At 32.0% G+C, this 22,813-nt stretch overlaps 2 protein-coding genes across 2 annotated transcripts; both read right to left on the reverse strand.

The window, feature by feature from the left end:
• Positions 1-1,132: 1,132 nt before the first annotated feature.
• Positions 1,133-15,788, reverse strand: LOC147079543 (uncharacterized). The gene is made up of 4 exons (XM_085960865.1): positions 15,775-15,788; positions 3,303-4,025; positions 2,670-2,909; positions 1,133-1,304 (listed from the first exon to the last, which is right to left on the reverse strand). The coding sequence occupies exons 1-4, from the start codon at positions 15,786-15,788 to the stop codon at positions 1,133-1,135; spliced, it is 1,149 nt and encodes a 382-aa protein (XP_085816991.1).
• A 1,094-nt stretch (positions 15,789-16,882) lies between these two features.
• Positions 16,883-22,474, reverse strand: LOC147079544 (uncharacterized). The gene is made up of 4 exons (XM_085941818.1): positions 22,429-22,474; positions 21,025-21,956; positions 19,598-19,837; positions 16,883-18,487 (listed from the first exon to the last, which is right to left on the reverse strand). Exons 1-4 carry the CDS (start codon positions 22,438-22,440, stop codon positions 17,776-17,778), a joined length of 1,896 nt encoding a protein of 631 aa, XP_085797944.1. The 5' UTR covers positions 22,441-22,474; the 3' UTR covers positions 16,883-17,775.
• Positions 22,475-22,813: the final 339 nt, after the last annotated feature.

Consider the following 22,813-nt stretch of genomic DNA (forward strand, 5'->3'; position numbering starts at 1 on the left):
TCATGACCCCCATAACTTGTAGTGGCCCCCCAGGCCAGGATTGTTGGCGGGCCCCCCTACCTATCGCTAAGGTTAAAGGCGGTGTGATATTCTACAGCAGTGTTCCCCGAATGGTATACTGCGGAACCCCAGGGTTCCTCGACGTAAAATTAAGGGTATTCCATGTATTTTTAGCGATGATTTGTATTCGCAACCCCCTTTCATGGTATCCAAGTAACATGAGGCCATCGTCATATTGGATGATTAGTCATTTTTATTAGTCAGGAAACACACTAAAAAGAATTATAAAATAAAACTCTATACGTGAATTACCATTTAATTATATCAATCATCGTATCACACCAAATTTCATCGTTGTCACATATTTTAAATTGTTAATAAATAGTTTTTAATAAGTTTTAATAAGTTGTCTATAAAGACTTTTTTAGAGTTAGAGGAAATTTGTGACGTACGCTTATCTCACTTAACTGTTCTACCCACCACGCCGGGCCCTCCCTAAGCTCGGCTCCCTAGGCTAGAGCCCACAAAGGGGGCCATGACTTAGGTAGATAAAAGTATATTCTTTATTTTATAGGTATAGTTTGAAGAAATTATAAAGCCAGAAATATTCTAAAAAAATAATTTATTGATAAATTTAGTTATATCTTAAATACTATAAGACATAGGTACAAATAGGTACAGTAATATAAAGTCAGATAAATTAAACAAAAATAATAAAACTGGTAAAAACATTCAGTGAGGAATTACAATAGGTAGGTAATAAATAATTCATATTTCACAATATGTATATTATGTTGACTATTGTATGATAATAGTGGTAGGTAAAAATATATACCTAAATATTATTTTAGTGTAAATTTAGGATTCTGTATATTATAAGAAAATATATTTCAGATTGTTTTTTATGGATTAGAAAAATAAATATTCATCAGTCATAAAAAAATAAAAAGATACATAAATAATAAAGATATTTCGATATAAAAATATGACTTTAACTTACTTATTATAATTAAATACATATATTATAATTTATTGCACAATTGAATTCCGTTTGTTTCGGTTTGCTTGTTATTCATTTGTTTGGCACATTGGACATTCATTAAATATAAATGGCATACTTTTTCGATAATCTTTAATAATGGTATCCGGAGTTATCGAATGATCCTGATCCGGAGGGTCCTGATCCAGAGTGGGATCCGGAGGGACCTGATCCAGAGTGGGATCCGAATGAGCCGGATCCTGATGGACCGGATGAGGTGTAATCCTCCCTGTATGAACCATCATCGCCATCAGCTGAGTGTTGTCTAAAACAATTAAAACACAAATAATACAATATTTCGTTATGCATATTATTATATATCGTATTTAAATATATTTTTACAGTACAGTTGGTTGTCAGTCGTTCGCTCAACCCATCCGTATTCGGGAGTGGAAATAGAGAAATTTAATGAAAAATGGTGATTCCAGGCATATTATTTTAGACAGTAACTGAAGAACATGGTAACTGAGATCAGATTATGTATATTAATACCATAAACATTTAATATACTTATAACAATCGTATAAAAAATAATACCAATATATCATTATTATAATTGGTTCTGAATCGTTTTTGGATCGAATGATTGTTTCGTTTCAGTTTTTCCTAGGCTTAAGTATTCTTATTTAATATATTTAAAATATAATAAAATGGTTCTTGATAATTTATATTCTATTCACTACAGCTTTAGTAAAACCTCATATTCTTCAGCCAAGAAATGTGCTTTTTCCGGTCCCTTTACTTCCTATCTTCTCTTGCATGATGAACTGATGCCATGCATGGGTATATTTTATTATACTAAAATAAATAACTATCTCTATTCACATTCAAGTTGATGGGCCGCGATAATTTGTTTTATATACAGTCGAACGTGGTTATTAAAACGAAGATGGGACCGACTGAATTTGCTCGTAATAAGCGTTACTCGTTATATCAGAGAATAGGTATTTTTAAATGACTGGTCACAAACACAAAAAGTCGCAATTCAAACAAAAATACACAATTAGAATTTTTCCCCGAAACAAGCATGGCATTCATAAACTACAAAAGATGATGTTTATTGTAATGAACGCTGGTAGGTATCTAGCGACTTCACAAACCTTGGGATTGTTTACATGCAATTTCAACCATATGCGTGTATACTTTTTCAAAATTGTCGGTGAAAACACCAATTAGGTAGGTACTTAGACACTTAACTAGTGTCATAAACATAATCCGATTCCGGCGGCATCCTGTCCGGTCGGATTTTATTGCTTAGGGTCGAAATGTTTCGAAATCGACACATTAACAGTATTAAGAAAAAATTTGACCATATTTTAGCTCGGTGCATCCAATAAGTAGCTCGTTATAAAAGTGAACAAATGTATGGAGAATATCATAAACTAAAATGTCAACGAATGTTTCCCCGTTACATCCGAGATCTCGCTATATCCGTGATCGTAATAACTGAGTGCGACTGTAGTACAAAATGTTTGAGAAGCTATGCATGCTATTGTTCAACCTTTGTTCAGTGGGAGATTATCTATACGAGAGAAGTGACAACACAGTAAACGTTAATATCCTGGATCAAGACACATTTTAAAACTACGCAAAACACATTAAATGGCGCAATAAAAATAATTGGTCTGACCTGTTGGGGTCAGCAGCTTCCCTTGCGTTTTGCTCAATGGACTTCAAAATAGCTTCTGGGATTGGGGGTGGTGTGGGAAGATGGGCTCCTTCTGCGTGGAATCCGTTTTCATCAGCAGTGTAAGTGATTGAGTATTCTCCGCCATCGGGTGCGACAAAGGAGAAACCGCCTTGGGCAACTTGGGCATCTCCCTGGAGGTGACCGCTCTCTTCAGCCTTGATGCCATTTCCGGTTTCATAGCTGAAATACAAAAAAATAGTCAGACCAATAATTAGCACTCTTAAGAGTAAATATAAATTCGCGCGTGTTTGCAATGATTTTGTAGGTGGCGTCAAGTTATTTTACGGCGCATTAAATATTGTATAGGGCGGAGGGAGGGGGTAGTCGTCAATAAATGGTGATTAACGTATGTACATAATCTATTCTGGAATATACAATTTCTCACTTATTAAACTGTTTGTAATTGTTTAAAAATATCAGAAGAAAGGACTCTCATTCTCATCAATTAATTAGGTACATAATATAGGGTATCTTATATTAGTAGGTAAATGAAAAATACTCAGTTTAAAAACACGTTGATGAAAAAAAATAATTAAAAGAGTGGGTAAGTATTGTTGAATGAAATATTCTTACTTGAAGTGGTAGCTTCCATCTCCGTTGTTTTCATTGTTGTATGTAAGAATTGGAATATCTTGTCCCTGGGACTTGAATCCTCCTTGGCTGTAAGCTCCTGAAGCGCCTCCATGTCCACCTTGGTTGTAGGCGCCTTGAGATCCTGAGGGTCCAGAATTACCACTGTTTCCACCATGGTTGTATCCATTTGATCCAGAATATCCAGATCCAGAGTTTCCACCCTGTCCGAAACCGGATCCAGAGTGACCACCTTGATTTCCACCGAATCCAGTTTGTCCACCATTTCCTCCTTGTCCTCCATGTCCTCCCTGGCCACCCTGGTTGTATCCTTGAGATTTACCGAATGATCCTGATCCAGAGCCTGATCCTCCGAAACCTCCTTGGTTGTATCCTTTTCCAGATCCTCCCTGGTTTCCACCATATCCTCCTTGACCTCCATGTCCTCCTTGGCCACCTTGGTTGTATCCTTGAGATTTACCGAATGAACCGGATCCTGAGCCTCCAGATCCTCCTTGGTTTCCACCGAATCCAGATTGTCCACCATGTCCCCCATGTCCTCCGAAACCTCCATGATTTCCACCGTTTCCTCCTTGTCCTCCATGTCCTCCGTGTCCTCCTTGGTTGTATTGGCCAGACTGACCGTTTCCAGAGAACCCTCCTCCTTGCTTGTTCCCGAAGGAAGGTGCTGCTAAGAATGCTCCATTACCACCGGCAGTTTGAGCACTGTTGGGAGGAAGGTAAGTATTTTCCAGTTTGTCACCGGCACAAATTGCCACCACCGTGCACAAAGCAATAAAAGTCTGTAAGAAAAATATTAATTATGTAGGTATATTTCTAAAAAAATGTTGTACTTAATATTTAAGAATTTAAGATACGACTGGTAAAAATATGTAATCAATACTTATTCCTATTATCCATAATAAGTATTATAATATAAGATTCTGTGGAAATAGTGTTTTACAATTAAATCATTTTTTTCATTTAAATAAAACTTTTCAAATTAATTATCGAAATTATTGATTACCCATCAAATTGTACCAGCTATCAGTTTTAATTATTGAAAATTTATAATAATCAAAGAAAGCTGGTTAGGGTTAGGGTTAAGTTATACATGAAAATTAAATGTAATATTTTTTTTCTTGCATATTAAAATTTGTGTAAGTATTTTTTTCATTCAATTTATTTCATAAAGATAATGACAGGTTTGGCTCAATAATAATTAACCGATGTACGTGATGTCTGAAATTTCCTTCTAGACATTTCAATCATGAGATTCATGACATAGTTACGAATTATCAATTTTTTCTTAATAGCGTAATACGTAATAACCATTCGTAATTTCTCAATGAACATAGACAGTGGCACATTTATCGACTTAGTTTATTTAGTTAATTGTATCAATTTTTTTTTTATTATTTTTGTATTATTCCTGCGATAGAAACCACGTATTTCGAGATTCTTAGTCATGAGGTCCCATAAAAAAGAAGACAATATTATGAAATATTAAAAAAATAGAATTGTGAAAATAGTAAAAAAAAAATGTAACAACTAACATAATTAAAATTAATTGTTTTATATCCAAAATATTAATGAAAAAACAATGATAATAAAAATGGTTTTAGTTTATAATGACTCTTAATTTAAATAAAGGATAAATTATAGTTTCGTTATTTTATTAATTATTTAAATGCTGTCTGTTTTAATTTAAATTGTCAAATTATTTTCATATGTACGATTATTATTGTTGTGTATCTCGTATTTATTATTTAATCTACATACATACACACTTAATTATATTATGTTTATTTGAATTTGTCATGTTCACTAGGTACATATAATTTTATGTAAATAAAATTAATTTGAAAAAATATTATTTGAATAATAAATAAATATATCAAAGTAACTTGGTGGCGGTGTTGACAGATGAAGTAAAAAAAAACTTGAAAACGTTCTTTGAATTTTAGGCAACTTTGAAATTTAGGGAGCATATTTTAATTTAAATTTTTAAGTAATTAGGTACCTAGTTCGACGCCACTTTTAATTTAAATGAAAAAAAAACACTTGAAATTGGAGCAAATGAACGATTACAAAATAATATACACATGACCTTTTACATTTCACTATATTGTATCTATGTAATATTGCGATTTATATGTTTTTTTTAAACTTTGAGAATCGTGGTGCAATATCAATATGTCTAACTGTGAGAAACTGTAAAATAAGTATACATGCACGCAATGTATTAAATTTAAACTAGTTACTTACTAGAGATCGCATTTTCTATGTTATTTTTAACTAGATAATGTTAATCTATATGTAACTGTTGACTGAATGATGACTTGATGATGCGGTGAGGAGTATTTATACTGACAGCATTTCTCTCCCACTGCGGTATTTCAAATTTAAAAAAATCGTAAACAAAATAGCAGCATTATTGATCGGAATAACTCCTGTGATAGATACGTAGGTATGCCGCGAAATTTTAATTCAGTGCAGTGATCTCAGTGAAAGGGAATGATCGCATTGCGGTTCATCATCGGGGAAAATGCATTTCATCAGTCATTCTTAATTCATTATTGAATGAATACTAACTACCCTAATTCATTTTTTTTGCAATCTGCGTTTATTTAATTATTTTAATTGTTGATACACTGACATTATTGTTTGCATTATATATTATATTATATACCTGTACCATTCAATTAACTATTTTGAATTGAAAAAAAGAAAAGATTATACATGGCTTTCTTCTGAATTACATTATATTTATTAAGTGCCTCACAATGCGTTTATTGTTTAAATTATATCAAATATTGATACTTATGTAAAGTATAAATTGTCGTAGATTAATTAAATTCAGTTTATTTAAATTTAAATAATTGAATTATTGTTAAATGTAGTCTAACCGTTTTATATTGTAATTAGTTAGTAAATTAATAGCTTTTGATACATTTAAAATTTGATAGTTTCCTAAATATTTATTGCTATGTCTGATAATATTTTGCACTGTTTAAGTAATTTATTTTGTCATTGCTTGCGCTGTTACATTGTGATAATTTAGCATAATTATTATTAAACAAAACCGAATGAAATGTTATTGAAAACCATCATATATTTTTTTTGTATATGAATAAATAGTACCTGCCTAAAGTTTTTCAATAAATTTATGCGGTCTCTTTTTTCATAAACTCATTATGTCGACAATTAAATATTAATTTGTGGTTAACTCCGTTATAGTAACTACTTCGATGGTAAATGATTTGTTTTAATCTTATTTGTTTTTTTTTCCATCGTATTGTATTTTTAAAATATAAATATATTCGCATTAGCCGGGGAATGTTTAATTGCAATAAATATGTTGTATCATTTTAATTTATCAGTTTCTGCAAGTCATTAAGTTTTTGTATGATTTTTGGAAGTTATAAATCATCTTACGTTACGTTAAAAATATGGTAACGATATTATAGATACCTACTTGCTGTTAAATATTGGGTCCTATTAATGTTATACGCATTACGCTTCTGCGAGTGAATTTGAATTTTTTTATTTATTTAATCTATTTTTATTACGTCATGTAAAGTAGTAAAAAGGTTTTCCAAAATTGTTTTGTGACACTTTAAAGAACTTATCAAACTACATTTTAATGATAATATAAATATTCATAGAATACGATGTTTCTATTAATAGAAAAACAATTAAAAATCACACGCATTTTATATAGTTTTTTTTAATTGGTCTGTTTACTTTCAACTTAGAAAAAATAAAATCCATATTTTGGTTTTGTCGGATGCATATTGATTATTCAAAATGAAAGTTATCTGTATAATGTATGACATTAAGGCTTTGCCAAAAACGTTACTCTTCGCCTTAATACGTATCTACTTAGAGTACTTGATTGAAATTGTTTTTAAATCCAAAATGATGAGAGTTTTGTACTCAGATTCTATGTATGCGTTCACACGACAAAAATTAAAGTGTGCTATGGTACTGTATAAAGTTCTTTTCAACTCACTGTAATATTATCATATATTTACAATATTATTGAAACAATTTTTTAAATAAATTGTTGCTTTTTATTTAATAAGTAATTTACCGATTCGGTATTTGGTGACATTGCAATAAGTGACGTTAATTATTGATTTTGACAAAAGCTGAGTAGATTTTGTTTTTCGCGCCCTTTGACAGCCCTGGTCTAAACCCGCATTAACCCTCTGGTAAATAAACACTGGCTCGAACGTAACACTTTCATTTTTAAAGTATTTAGCAAAAAAAGATTATATACCAACTAAACGCCGTTTTTTAGAATATTGTTTGAGCCATTTTTCTGAAATCGTGACCTGCATTCAGATGAACGTGAGTATTTCACACACATTAGTTATGCACGCCCAACTAATTAGATCGGTCCGAAATAGGTTGAAATTGAAAGTGCATCATCAAGACCATCATCATACTAGTCGCCATTATTTAATAATATGCAGACTTTGGAAAAATACGTAGATGGAGTCATATGAGCATTTTTGTATTCTAAAGACGTGCACACACAGAAAAGGTGACCGATTATCAGAATGTAATTTATTTTCTATACCTTTATGAGTAGTTGGGTTTAGGATGTTGTCAATTTGAATGCAACAATATTTTAGACCAGTGATCGTCAAACGGTCGCTCGCGGCGGCATTTTCGGTAGTTCGCGTAGGATATTTTATCGTTTATAAATTTGCCTCTCAAATTTTATTATTGGACTCCGAAATGAAAAACTATCCAGCTGTATCGTCGAAAATTTTTAAGAAGATGGCCCTTCATCAGAAATGAAATTGACAGAATTTCAATGAGATGTGTCGCTTAAAAGTGTTGCCTCAACTGTAGAATCTGTATGGCCTCTCGTCCCAACAGAAAAGTACCTATCCAATTTTAGTTCGATTTGCACTTAAAATGAAGGCATTGTTTTGTTCTACCTACTTTATGTGAATCAACGTTTTCCACTACGAAGGTTTTTAAAAGTAAATATAGAAACATACTCATATATGTACATCTTGATAATTGCATTCGGATTTGAGTGACAAGGTATATTGAAAAAATTGTGGAGGAAATTGAATGCCATTCTTTTCACAAATAATTATTTTTACTTTTACTCACACGTATTTCAAAATATTTTTCAACTATTATTTAGTTTATAAATAAATAATTAAAATGTATACGAATTTTATGTTTTATTAGAAGTTTGATGTCCTTATTTATTAATTTTAAGTAATATAATAATATTATGTATGGTATGACAAAGAACGATGATAAAAAAATATATAGGAGGAATATGTATAAGTAGCTCGCCAGACAATTTCAATTTCTGAAAGTAGCTCACATCATTATTGAGTTTGGAGACCACTGTTTTAGACAGTCATAATCATAATTGGGGGGGGGGGGGCACAAATGATTATATTATATCTAAATATAAAAATATAGTCGTTACGTATTTTGAAATTTGCTTATTTTATTTTTAACATCATAAATTATGTTTAATACATAGGTACTATTAACATTAGAGGAAGTGAACATGGTCAATATTGAGAAACGGTGTTTGTGTATTTAGCAGTATTAATTTAGTAATATGGAAAAACACTTTTCTTCTAAGGAATTAATATAATGTTTAAACTTTGGAGTTCTGGCAATTTTGGCAGTATTATTTGTAAAAAAAATGGCGACGTATTTTGACGTTTCGTTTTGGTGAAGTAGGTACCTACGCATGTACTATTTTACGAATGATCATATGTATGTGATCATCAAACTTAAAGACGATTCATTGCATGAAAAGCCAGGTGAATAAATCCCTAAGCACAATATGTGTATAACTTGCTGCAGGTGAATCACCAAAGCAAAATTATTGGTAGCGAATTTTATCATCGCTCTCAGTAACCTTTCCTTCAAATTCACTTTCATATTTAGGCTTTATCTTTATAATAATATAATAAGGTATTTTCAGCGCTCGAAATGGAAAAGTTAACGAACCGGAGCGCTCAACTATTTTCTGAAGATATTAACCTAGGTACTCGTTGTTTTTAATTTTTTTGAGTATTTTACAAAAATAAATGTGTTAGATTTTTTATTATATGACCTATCTAGCTCACACGGTCAAATTATTTTTTCCACGAGACGGAGCGATAATTTTACCGATTTCAGGAAACGGAACGGCGCTCCGGTGCGTTCCGATTCATTTCGACCCCTGGGTATTTTCCAACATCGTTCATCTGTTATTAGGTAGGTGTAGGTACCTAAATATGTATAGGTATTATATATTCCTGTATCCATTATTTGTTTTTTTTTTTAATATTCATTGCTAATCATACAGTATCATCATGAGACTGAGTTGCTTCACTGCTGTCTGAAGGGCTTTTTTAACTCTTTCCACTTCGTTTCGTCATTGCCGATTAGCTACTTATGAAAAGACAAAAATTACTCTCGATTATCTCTGTTTCGCATCGACATCGATTCACATTAATTTTATGTACCAAATAATTACTTACTTGTATTCGTTTATTTAGGTGCATATAAAGTTATTGCAAAAATATGACTGACGATTTTCATTGGGTGTGTTATTGCATCTTGTCATTCAATATACCTACTTGTTTAATATAACTACTAAAAATGTATAAGTACGTACTGATTATTTTATTGCAATGATTTTAATACTTTGGCAATTCTTCACATTTTTTGGCTATACCTACTGGAATATTAATTGCTCGCCATGGACAATTTTATTGCAAGGGCGGACACATGCGCTTGGGGTGTCAACATATTGTATATGATACTAGTTGACCGATAATTCAATATTTTGACATCGGCACTCTCTTTGCACACTTTCTTTCGATTCAATACCGATATTTTGCGATTTTTTCGGAAACCGACTTAACAAAGCTAGACATAAAACATGCAAGCAGGGCTTCGAACCGTTATTTTTTTCGTTCCCGCTCAACTAAAAAAAATATAGGTAAGTATATCGTTTCGGTTCCGGTTTTCGTTCCGGAAAAAATAACGGTTTTCCGATTGTCGTACTTTGTACAGATTATAGAACATAGTTATTGAGAAGATGTTACTGAATCGTTATATAACGGCATCGTTAGTAAGTACCTATTTAATTCAAAATTTTATAACGGTTTTTTTCGCTAAAAGGAGTATATTGTCAACTGCCACAGAAATAACATTAAATTTCGACATTATTATTATTATTTTGAATCTGTGTGGCCTTACCGAAGCTTGATTTGATATAATATAATATAGGTAAGTAAATAAAAAACTTTTCAAATTAAATAAGTAAATCTTTATTTTTGTAAAAATCAATATTTTTAAATTAAAAATCTCATTACAAATTTTCTAGCTAAAGGATTTATCAAACGAAATTGCAATGAAAAGAATAATCACAAAAAATAGTGTGTTCAATGATTCACATACGATACATCTTGGAATAAAAAATCATAGTAATGTTTTTCGATAGATATTGATTATTTAAAATACTCCAATGATTATTATTGTGTTAAATTCCAACTTTTGTATTTTAGTAGCAAGAAATACAAAATGAGAGGTACATAATATATCAGATTAATGGAATTAACATGATTTGAACCATGGTTATGGTTTGTGGTATTCTTTTATTCCTTATTTCTACCACTTCCCATCTACTTTGAAATGAGAAAAGGTGGACAAATAAATTGAAATCCATGGAATAGAATATAATTATATGGGTAATATGCAATTGCACTTACTTATGTGTAGGTATGTATTTTTTAGAGATGCTATTACATCTAGTTGTGTAAGTACCTACTTACCTAAGTATATCTCCGAAATGCTGAGTAATATCGCAATCTATTGTTAGTTATTTGGATAGTCAAAATTGTCTGTAATTTATTATGTTTGTTAGTATTCTTATTACACATTATTACTGCACACCTGCTTACTTTGATCGATGTTGCTGATCTTTTTTTTGCTGAAAAGATGTTATCGAATTTATCTAAATAATAATTAGAATTTAGTAGATACTCAAACCATTTTTATAATAATCGATGGCAATAAAATAATTATAGTACCTAATTACAGTAATATTCTATTATAAACAACATCTGTAATAAATAAATGAAATATTTTGTTAATAATTAATCACATTAGAATTAAAACAAAAACATTTTTGTTGCAATGTAGATACCTACTTTTATTGAATAGTATTATTTTATGTACCTACATGACATAATAATTTATTTTCATTTTCTGTTTAGAACTGGTACTCTATCGACTAGTCATTGAAGCATTAAGCTTTGTCGAAGTATCACAGATTCCGATAGTAAACCAAAATGAACCATTTATTAATTCTCTTTCATTTCCATTTTCTATCAAACTATTCATTATTAACCAATAATTTTATTTATCGATAAAATAGTATAACATTAAAATATAAAACACTATGGGACGATACTAATTGATTAACTTATTTGAGAATAACATATGCCATATTCTAAATGTAGGTAGGTATATCTATTGTATAGACATCTTTCAATATTACAGACCTGCAGAACTGCGTCTTAGTGGATTCCGTGGACGTGAATTTTTTTCGCTGAAATCTTGTTCTGAGTTTAATACCTATACATTTTTAAAGATTTTGATTTGTACCTGTGTTATTATAATTCTCATAGTTACGTTCTATTAGTTTTTTTAGATAAATTAAGTTAAACAAAATTGGTTACTACACTTCCATATCGTGGGGTGGCTGCCAAAAGTTGGTAAGTAGATAATTTAGGCATTTAGAGTTAACAACGGATTATGTGTCTATATTATAGAAATATGTATGCTAGAAGAAAAAATCGAGGTCATCCGATGTCTAATGAGGGGATGTCAAACTTCAATTTATAATAATTACTCTATAACATGATTTCGACATCTACCAACTTTTGGCCAATGACAATGCCAAAAGTTAGGGATTGCAATTTGAAAGTTTGACATGCCAGCTAAAATCAGGAATAATGCTAATTTATTTGTGATTTATGTGCATGTTCTATAATCTATTCTTACATATAATATGACCTTTTTTTCTAGCGTAAATATTTAAATATAGACATATAATCCGTTGTTAACTTAAAATACTTAAATTATCGACTTACCAACTTTTGGCAGCAACCCCATGGATGCAAAGAGCGCCTGTCAAATTCACATCCGGATTTTCAACGTGTACCAATTCGCTGCTGACCTTTTAATTATTATTTAATTACCACATTTAAATAACACGCTAATTATATCTAATGGCCACCTGATGGGCAACGCACCAGTTGCATTGGACGCAGTGAATAACAACGATTTCTAGTAGATCCATACTGGATGATATTATCCATTTGAAATATATATAATTATATATATATTGTATACTCACTATCAGCTTGATTTAATTGATGTATTTATATGTTGGTACAAGGTAATTGTATCCCTTTGGATTTAAACATGATTATATTTTAAGCGTACTTCAATAATACGTAGATACAATGTAGTAACCAACTCACCCATTTAAAATTTTCTTGTGTTGTGTTAAAAATCACATCATTGAGTGATTTATCAGGTTTCTTATACTATTATTATGAAAGGTGATTTCAGAATAACTTTTCAGAATAATTCGAAGAGCAAGTGGGTGCCAGTTAAAATTATTGTTATAATAACTATTTAGGCATACATAATATTATTATAAAATCATCGCGGTTATTTGTGTATTATTTTCCAAACTCTATTTTTTAAATCGACATTTTTATTTTAATAAATATACATACCTATATTTAAGTAGATACCAAAGGCGAGGGGTGGAGGTAGGTTGTTAAGATTCGACATAAATAGTGAACACGACACTTTGTAAATCGTACTTATTTGTTTGCATTGAACTAAGAATAAAATAATTTGCAGAATGAGTTGGTTAGTTTCGAAAATTCAATAATTAGACCTTGCTTAAATCAAGTCATACTAGTTTAGGAATGCTATGGCGATCTGAAAAAAAATTGCACATTGTTTCAGCCATACTTCTTTATTTTTGTTGAGTTAAGCATACGTCATATTACACTGATAGTGTAGATTAGTTTTTTAAATTTCATTAATCCCCGCCCAAACCAAACCATAATCGATAAAAAATATTCTTCCATCTATAAAATATCTAAAATATAATAAAAGATAAACGAATGTTTTTTGACTATTATCTACTATGGCTTGGATTAAGCAGGGTTTAATTGAAATTTAAAAAACAACAAACACTATCGACACATTGTAGTCTTACTTCAATGAAATCAATTAAGTTTGACTGACAAAGTTAGGTGTGAATTATTTATGTCGGATCTTAACAACTTGCCTCCACCCTTCGCCACTGCTATGTACATACACGAGTAGGTAGATAGCTAAAGCAATTAAATACCTCACACAAAAGGTATATGATTTAGTCTTATTAATACACATTGATATGACATCAATAACGCTACGTAGGTACACAAAAAGGAAACATAACAAAAACACATGCGTAGTCGTGGGATCATGATAGTATTTTGTATATGACTCAGTTGTTAATACATTTACGAAAAATGATTACATAAATAACGCTAAATAGATCTTATCTTAAAAAGTGGTGGACATTATGCCGGGGGTCCACACTGGCAACATGTCGCGCGACAGCCTCGTTAAATTTTACGATAAGTATGATAATTATCGTAAAATTTATCGAGGTTGTCGCGCGACATGTTGCTAGTGTGGACCCGGCATTATACTTATATTTTGTATCCTAAACTACCGTACACACTGGAGTTGACAACATCATAAAGTCGGTTTTAAATCAATTTATGGTAACTCGAGTCATTAATATAATTTCAAATATTTTATGATCTTGTCAACTTTCCTTTAAAACCATCCGCCGCCACTGGTGACATAATTTTAAAGTCTGGTGAAGGTCAAGGCTCACCATTTTTGCACTATAGAATACGTACTATAGTAACGCGTGAAATAATTCATAATGATAATCGCACATTTTGCTGTATTAAAAAACATAAGAACCTTGATTCAGGGCACGAATTCAAGTAGTAACATCCAACCATCGAGTAAAATTCTATTATGATCCATTCATACAAATGTTTCTCAAAGTGTCAAAGAGGAATATGGATCACAAGAAATGAGACTTTATTAAATAGGTACCAAATTACCAAAATTTTACCAAATTTTGGTGTATCTCATTTTCTGATCATACGTACTCGTATGTCTGTATGGAGAACCTTTGGCATGCGAGAAAATCTTGCTGGCACCCGTGAGAATTATATACAAGTGAGATCATCTAGATTCTAGGAAAACAAGTCCATGTCCCGGATCCTGGTTGAGCCACAATCGGGGCGTAAATAGTTTGGAATTTTAAGAGGGTTCAAAACGATGGACCAGGCAAAATAGTAAACTTTTTGCTAAATAAGAAAAGCTTAAAAATAAAAATCGATTTTGGACGGCAAATTATTTTTGGGAGAAAAATCACTCGTGCGGAGAATAATTGGAAATGAAAACTAAAACAATTATAATGTTGTTCTTAATTAATATTTGTTTCCTCTTAGGTACTTAGGCACATCTCTCATTATTACAAATATTGTTTTAGTATATTGACACGTAAGCATAAAAAGGTTCTTCATAGATGTGCTAGGTTTGATATTTTTGGGAATCCCGGAATCCGAGGATTAGTTTTTATATGTTATTTCGATAAAAAAATATTGTATTTTTATGAAATTCATAAAAATACGTAACTCAAAGATAGTGCCGTTTTCTGAATAAAAACTATATTGAAATCTATGGAAAATACATATTTCAATCTATATAATTTTATACCTATGTCAAAATTATTTCACTAAATGTATGTATATAATATATACCCATATTGATTTTTTTTTCTTCGAATGTAAGACAATTTTAGTTGACATAATGGTTTTTATCGTTATAATAAAGATTGTAGATTTTTTTTTTAAATCGAGATTTATTTTCTGCGGATCACAGCATTCATTATTATAAATCTTCACCCTTACTCCCCAACCACAATAAACTATGATATAATCTTCCTCCCTACTTCCGAATCATAATGGAAATATGTTTCCAAATCTAATAAATTATGTATATTTTGGTACCTAGTATCTACAATGGCACAAAAACTAAACAAAAATGATACTTTAATCGACTCCAGGATTGTGATCGAGAATGCTAATCCCGAAATCTCTGGATTTACAATTCCATCCTAAATTGCAATCCATATTACCAGCGCTCGAAATGGACCGGAATGCACCGGAGCGCAGCTCCTGTTCGTGAATTCCTCAAGATTATCGCTGCATCTCGTGGAAAAATGAAAAATTGCATTAGTCATTTATTTTCATGAATTAATCATTTACATATTATTTAAAAATAATTTTTAACGTTTATACGAAACTGAAAACTTAACTCAATTTTCATATACCTTGCCGACAACATTATGCCCAAATCTTGCATGCCACAAAACTGTCCCAGCAAACCATCTAATCTTGGCAGGTATATACAAAAAATCTACTAAGTACACACACTCTTTTCATATAATCTTACATAAATATTTTAATATTTTCGGAAAAATATCGAGCGCTCCGGTTCCTAAAATTGCACATTTCGAACGCTGCATATTACGTATATATGATAACAGTATTGCTTGAGAGTTCTATGGTTCGGTTTAATGTTACCCTTTGTGGTATTACAATTACAGATACCGTATGCTTTATTTTCTCCTTCATTGACGTTTCGTACTTTATATCTATACCATTCCCAAAAACAGAGAAAGAAAGGAGAAGAAAAAGCACACAGTATCAATCCAAAAATCATTAAAACTTTTAATTAGTTTGTTGAATCCCTTTTTAACTTAATATAATATATCTTAGTGATTTCCAAAAGAACGATTTCTTAATTTACGACAATACACATAATTTTTTATCACTAAGTGTAGGTTTCTGACTGCCATCTTATAAGGATTTTTAATAAAAAAAAATATATAATTTAATAAATGGCGTCCTTTATTTGTATAAGTAGGTATGGTATGGATAAAGGGTGTATGTCTAAGCCAAGATAATAACAATAACAAACCAATAAATACCTGTTTAGATATAAGTACATTATGTTTCATTTAGAAAACAAAATCTAATGTAACCTATTTTGCCATGTTTTTATTAGCTCGTATTCTTGTTTGTTCCGTACAGATTTTTTTTGTTTGTCCAAGATTTTTAACTAACTTCCCGACTAGCTAGACATTTGAAATTTTTAGAATATATCAGAACACGATGGGAATGCTTTTTTTTAATCCATCTTTAAGAAGAATTGAATTAATTTTCAGTTAATTCTGTTTTGTATGTTTCGGAAAAAATCGTTAAAAGTAATATTTACTACTCACTATTATTGGTTGCTAAGGAGGTCCTAGCAACTAAATTATTAATATATAAGTGCGTTACTATAGAAATCAATATGAAATATCAAAATGACATATCAGTATTATATATTTATTAATACATAGAATTGTCATAGTTTATAAGATTCAACAGAAAATTTAAAAACGTGGTATATAAATATTAATGTAATTATTTCTATATTTCTATGTTATTTTGAATAAACATTTAAACAGGAAACAATTATTATTTAAAAAGTTTAATAAAAGCAATCTATATGCCTAACTAACGTTGGTATTTTATGTGTATACAAAATTATGATTTTTGGTTATTATTTAAATTATGATTTAGTTATTTAGATTTATCGTAAACTTATGCAACTTGTAACATAATGAAATCGCAAGCAATCTTGTGACATCTTTAATGCAAATAAACCTTCCGAAAATATGACCCTAAAAGTGAATTCATAAGAAAACTCCTCACCACATCATTTTGGTATCACCATAATAATAATATGTCCTGCAAAACAATGCTCAAGTATAAAGCTGGCGCGAAAAGGAAATACAGTTATTTAAAATAAGACAGCAAATACTTAAATTCATAAACACATATATATTTCATATAAGACATTATGTATACATTTTATAAATAAAAATACTGGCAATCAAGTTTTAATTTTAAATAGTAGCAAAATAAATATTCAATAATAATATAATAAAATAATATAAAAGAAATATATTTTGTCGAACTCTATAGTATGTGCTCGGAACAGAAGCATTCAATAGGATAATTGATAAAGCCAACATCCAATTACTTTAGAAAATATAAGAAGTTAATAAAATAGATTAATAATAAATATTTTATTTATTATTGTGGTAGGGGGATTGCAAAAATACATTTATAATTAAATAAACGTGTTTTGTTAATTGTTAATAATAAATTATTTATTTTTAAATATTGCACCGTTTGATTTGTTGTAAATCTGCATGCAAGTTATTTTTTATTTATCTGGCACATAGTCTTATTATTAATGGCATCTCACGGTCGTTCTTGTCTTAATAATGATATCCGGTACTATCGAATGAGCCTGATCCTCCGGGACGGCCACCGAAAGATCCCTTTCCGGATCCCTGAGAACTGGATCCGAACGAACCGGATCCAGAAGGACGAGATCCGGATCCATATGAACCTGCTCCTGATCCGAACGAACTGGAACCGTGAGAACCTGATCCAGATCCGAATGAACCGGATCCATGAGAACCTGACCCAGATCCGAATGAACCGGATCCGTGAGAACCTGATCCAGATCCGAATGAACCGGATCCATGAGAACCTGATCCAGATCCGAATGAACCGGAACCATGAGAACCTGATCCAGATCCGAATGAACCGGAACCATGAGAACCTGATCCAGATCCGAATGAACCGGAACCATGAGAACCTGATCCAGACCCGAATGAACCGGATCCAGAGGGACGAGATCCTCCGAATGAGCCTGATCCAGATCCGTGAGAACCAGATCCGAAAGATCCAGAGCCTGATCCGGATCCATAACCACCAGATCCAGAGCCTGATCCTGATCCATAACCACCTGATCCAGAGCCTGATCCTGATCCATAACCACCTGATCCAGAGCCTGACCCGGATCCATAACCACCTGATCCAGATCCGTGAGAACCTGAACCGGACCCATAAGAACCGGATCCATGTCCAGTCAAGCTTTGTTGTTCACCTCTGTATGAACCGTCATCACCGCCGGAATGTTGACTGAAATAAAATGAAAATATAACGTCTTAATAACTTTATTAGGACCTAGGTAATGTAAAACAATTAATCATTCTACAGATAATAGACATATTATTATCAATGTTTTGAAAACATACATAATATTATTTAGCTACTAGAAAAGTAGCTATCATCTGTGTAGACCTACACAGATGATAGTTAGATAGGTACCTAGTACCTGTACTAGGTACCTACCTACGCAATTATTTTTTCTCTTTATCAATCACCCCCAGCCAATAAAGTAGAAATCTACAAGAAAAAGTGTAGAGCCTATTATATATGAATGTAAACTATGTGGGTACTTGGGTAAAACGTGACTGTTCGAGGAAACTAGTTTAAATAGTAGGTATGTTGTGTTTGTTGACCTTTATTGAAATAATAACGTATTTATAATAATATGTACTTGTAGATCTATTATAATATTTTATATCTATTTATTCATATTGGGTATTTTATAAGAAGATTAGACATTTAGGAGAAGCTTATTGGTAGTTGTTTCGAAACATAAATAAAATAATGAACCTATCTACGATTTATAAGGTTTTGAGTTTGTTAAACGATAACTAAGTTATTCGATAAATAGTGTAGTTCTGAATTGTTATTACATTACAGTGACTTTAGTTTTAGTTGTATCCTTTACTTAATCAAGTATCGTCAGGTATATATAGGTATTAATCATTTTCCAGTGAAATTCATGTTATCTATCTAAGTGATCGTTTGCATTGTTTATTATAAGTTAAAACCTACCTTCAAAACAAATGCAATAATTAATTACAAACAAAACGATTTTAATTATTCAAAGAAAAGTAGATATGTGACAAGTCACGAATATTGCATTAAAAGAATACGATGATTATGCTATCATAATAAAATTATGCCGGATAATTATCTATTCTTCAAGGTAAGGAAACCGTAATCTTTTTAATAAATCTTAAATATGGATGTTGGTATTTAAACAAGCTTTTATAAAGTTTGGTTGCTAGCCATTCGGTTCACATTCAGAAATATCCATATCCGGAGTCAAGACTATTTAAAGACAAATAACAATAACATATGAACAATGACTCTCTAATTACGTAATATATTATTTACCTGTTGGGGTTAGCGGCTTCCCTTTCGTTCTGCTCAATTGACTTCAAGATGGCTTCTGGAATTGGGGGTGGAGTGGGAAGATGAGCTCCTTGTGGGTGGAATCCATTTTCATCGGCGGTGTAGGAGACAGAGTAGTCTCCACCATCAGGGGCAACAAAGGAGAATCCTCCCTGGGCAACTTGGGAATCTCCCTGTTGGTGACCGGTCTCTTCAGCTTTGATTCCGTTTCCAGTGGCATAACTAAAATGAATTAAATATATTATATAAATTAAATATATTATAATTCGTAAACATTATATCTATAATATACCGATAGGTAAAGTGGGTTCATCGAATATCCCATTTTTTCAGTAGAGTAAAAAAATGAAAATATCAGCTAATCTAAAACGCATGCGATTTCAATTAAAATGCATATCATGGAATGCCGAAATAAGTTACGTACCTAAGTGCTCACCAATTTTCATTGCTAAATAAACATTTTTAACCATATTACTGATTATAAGAAGATCATAATATAGGCATCCACAGAGTGTATGTATTTACGAGAGAGCCACTTGCTCAACCTAAATTAGGTTCAGACTTTGGGTCCAAATAAACATGTGAATTTGCTAGATCCGGGATTTGAACCCGGGACCCACAACATTATAAGCCTGGCCATTATAAGATGGCATCGTTAGATGCCATCTGACAAATGGCGAAGGAAAACAATAATAGTATTTTTTTGTTAATTAAAAAACAAATCGGTTTTTATTTAACTATACTTAATTTATGTTTTGGCGCTAATTTTGATGTAGAAATTGAATAAGTACAAATAAGGTCATGTGAATTTGTTTAGTTTTGTCCGACACGTTATGAAGGAGATAATATTATTTTGAAATATTTTTGAATTTTTATTTAAAGATTGACCCCTGATCATAACTATAATATATATGCGGCTTTCGTGGTGCAGTGCGTAGGTGCTTGCCTTCCACCCGAGAGTTCTGGGCTCGATTCCTGGTCAATATACAATATTTATGTGTTTTTATCAAAGTCTGGGTGTTTGTGATTGTTCAAAATTACTAACAAAAACCTTGTACGAAAAAGCAAGGGCATGGTTATTAATATTTAAAAAAATATATAATATAGATATATTTATATTATTCCAAATTTCTATTATTCTTTTAAATTATTGAGGTTTGCAAATGATCTATAAAATGATTTTATGAACTTTATTTTTATACCTACTAATTCTACGATACCAGCATAGATATTATGTATTTAATTTATTTTTATTTACATGAAAATAATTTCGTTCGGTTAATATAGGTACTATTATTGATGTACGCAAATTCCGATGTAATAATACTATGGATGTATTTTATATGTGCTTTATATGGATAATGCGACCGTTGGTTGGCTCTATTGTGATGATAAAAAACAATACTTACTTGAAGCTGTAGCTGCCATCGCCATTGTTTTCATTGGTGTAGGCTAAGATTGGGATTTCCTGTCCTTGTGACTTGTGTCCTCCTTGGCTGTAAGCTCCCGATCCACCTCCATGTCCACCTTGAGATCCTGAGAATCCTGATTGGTATCCGCCGTTGAACGACTGAGATCCGGTATAACCGCTATTGCCACCACCATGTTTGTATCCATTTGAGGCAGAGTATCCTGCAGACGATCCTGAGTTTCCACCCTGTCCAAATCCGGATCCAGAATGACCTCCATGTCCACCGGAACCAGATCCAGAATGACCTCCCTGTCCACCGAATCCTGATCCAGTTTGGAATTTCTGGGATTGACCGAATCCTGATGATCCTCCTTGACCATAACCAGATTGACCACCGTGTCCCCCTTGACCTCCCTGCCCTCCTTGGTTATATCCCTGTGATTGGCCGTAAGATCCTGAACCAGAACCTGATCCTCCGAATCCGCTTTGCTTTCCTCCGAATCCAGATTGTCCTCCTCCTTGACCTCCATATCCTCCCTGACCTCCTTGGTTGTATCCCTGAGTTTTACCGAATGAACCGGATCCTGATCCTCCAAATCCTCCTTGCTTTCCTCCGAATCCAGATTGTCCACCATGTCCGCCCTGTCCACCGTGTCCTCCCTGGTTGAATCCTTGGGATTTACCGAATCCTCCTTGACCGCCTTGAGAGAATCCTGAACCGGAACCACCGGAACCGAAACCTGATGCACCCTTTCCTGATCCGAATCCACCACCGAATCCTGATCCTCCACCTTGCTTATTTCCAAAGGAAGGTGCTGCTAAGAAGCCACCATTTCCACCAGCGGTCAAAGCATTGCTTGGAGGGAGGTATGTGTTATCCAATTTGTCGGCGGCGCAAACTGCGGCCAAGGCGCACAATGCGAATACAGACTGAAACACAATTTAATATTGTCACATAAAAGTATTAAAACGTAGACTAATTAATTAGTATGCCTAACTAACTGAAAGATAAATATTAAAGTACTTTTAAGCTGCAAAAAAGTCGCATTATTATATGCAAAAAACAATATATTTTTTTACAAACGTATGAAAATTGTATTGTGAGATGTAATGTTTAATAATATGACTCCAATGAATACACCGGAAAGCGTTAACGTTAAACGAATAACAGTTGAAATTTTAAAAAAATAATTAATAATTAAACTTTTCATTGCCATTGTTATTATCATTATTAAATTTGTACTTAAAATATATAATAAAACCGGCGAGAGAAATGAGAGTACAAGCGATTCTCACAGCTATTGCAATGTTAACAATAATTATAATACTATTACTGTGGGAATTTTACAACGCTTGTTACGTTTGCGCAATGTTAGATAAAAGGTTTTACGATTTGACTTACTAGGAATCGCATCTTGTTATTGTTACTAGATGTGAATCTACTTGAAAGCACTAACTCAATGATGATCCGAAGAGGCGATGGGAACTATTTATAGGAGCAAGGACTTAGCCCCACCGCGGAACATCGAGTAGAGTCTAGACAAAAAAATAAGCAAAATTAATTCAAACCGAACGATATGCCAGAAAAGATTCGCCCAGCGGTGCAAGTGAAAGGGAAGACGTTTTACAGGTCCGACATTGAAATCAAATAGAGATTATTTACTTGCATGTGTCATGTTTTTCTACATATACATATTATGCACCGTTACATGCATAAGAATGCATTTTTTTTTATTTACTATACATTATAATAAAAATCGGACACATTAAAAATACATTTCGAAATA

Source organism: Rhyacophila brunnea, unplaced genomic scaffold (assembly GCF_057557595.1).
Source record: "Rhyacophila brunnea isolate RB1 unplaced genomic scaffold, BYU_Rbru_1.0 scaffold_1, whole genome shotgun sequence".
NCBI classification, from domain to species: Eukaryota; Metazoa; Arthropoda; class Insecta; order Trichoptera; family Rhyacophilidae; genus Rhyacophila; species Rhyacophila brunnea.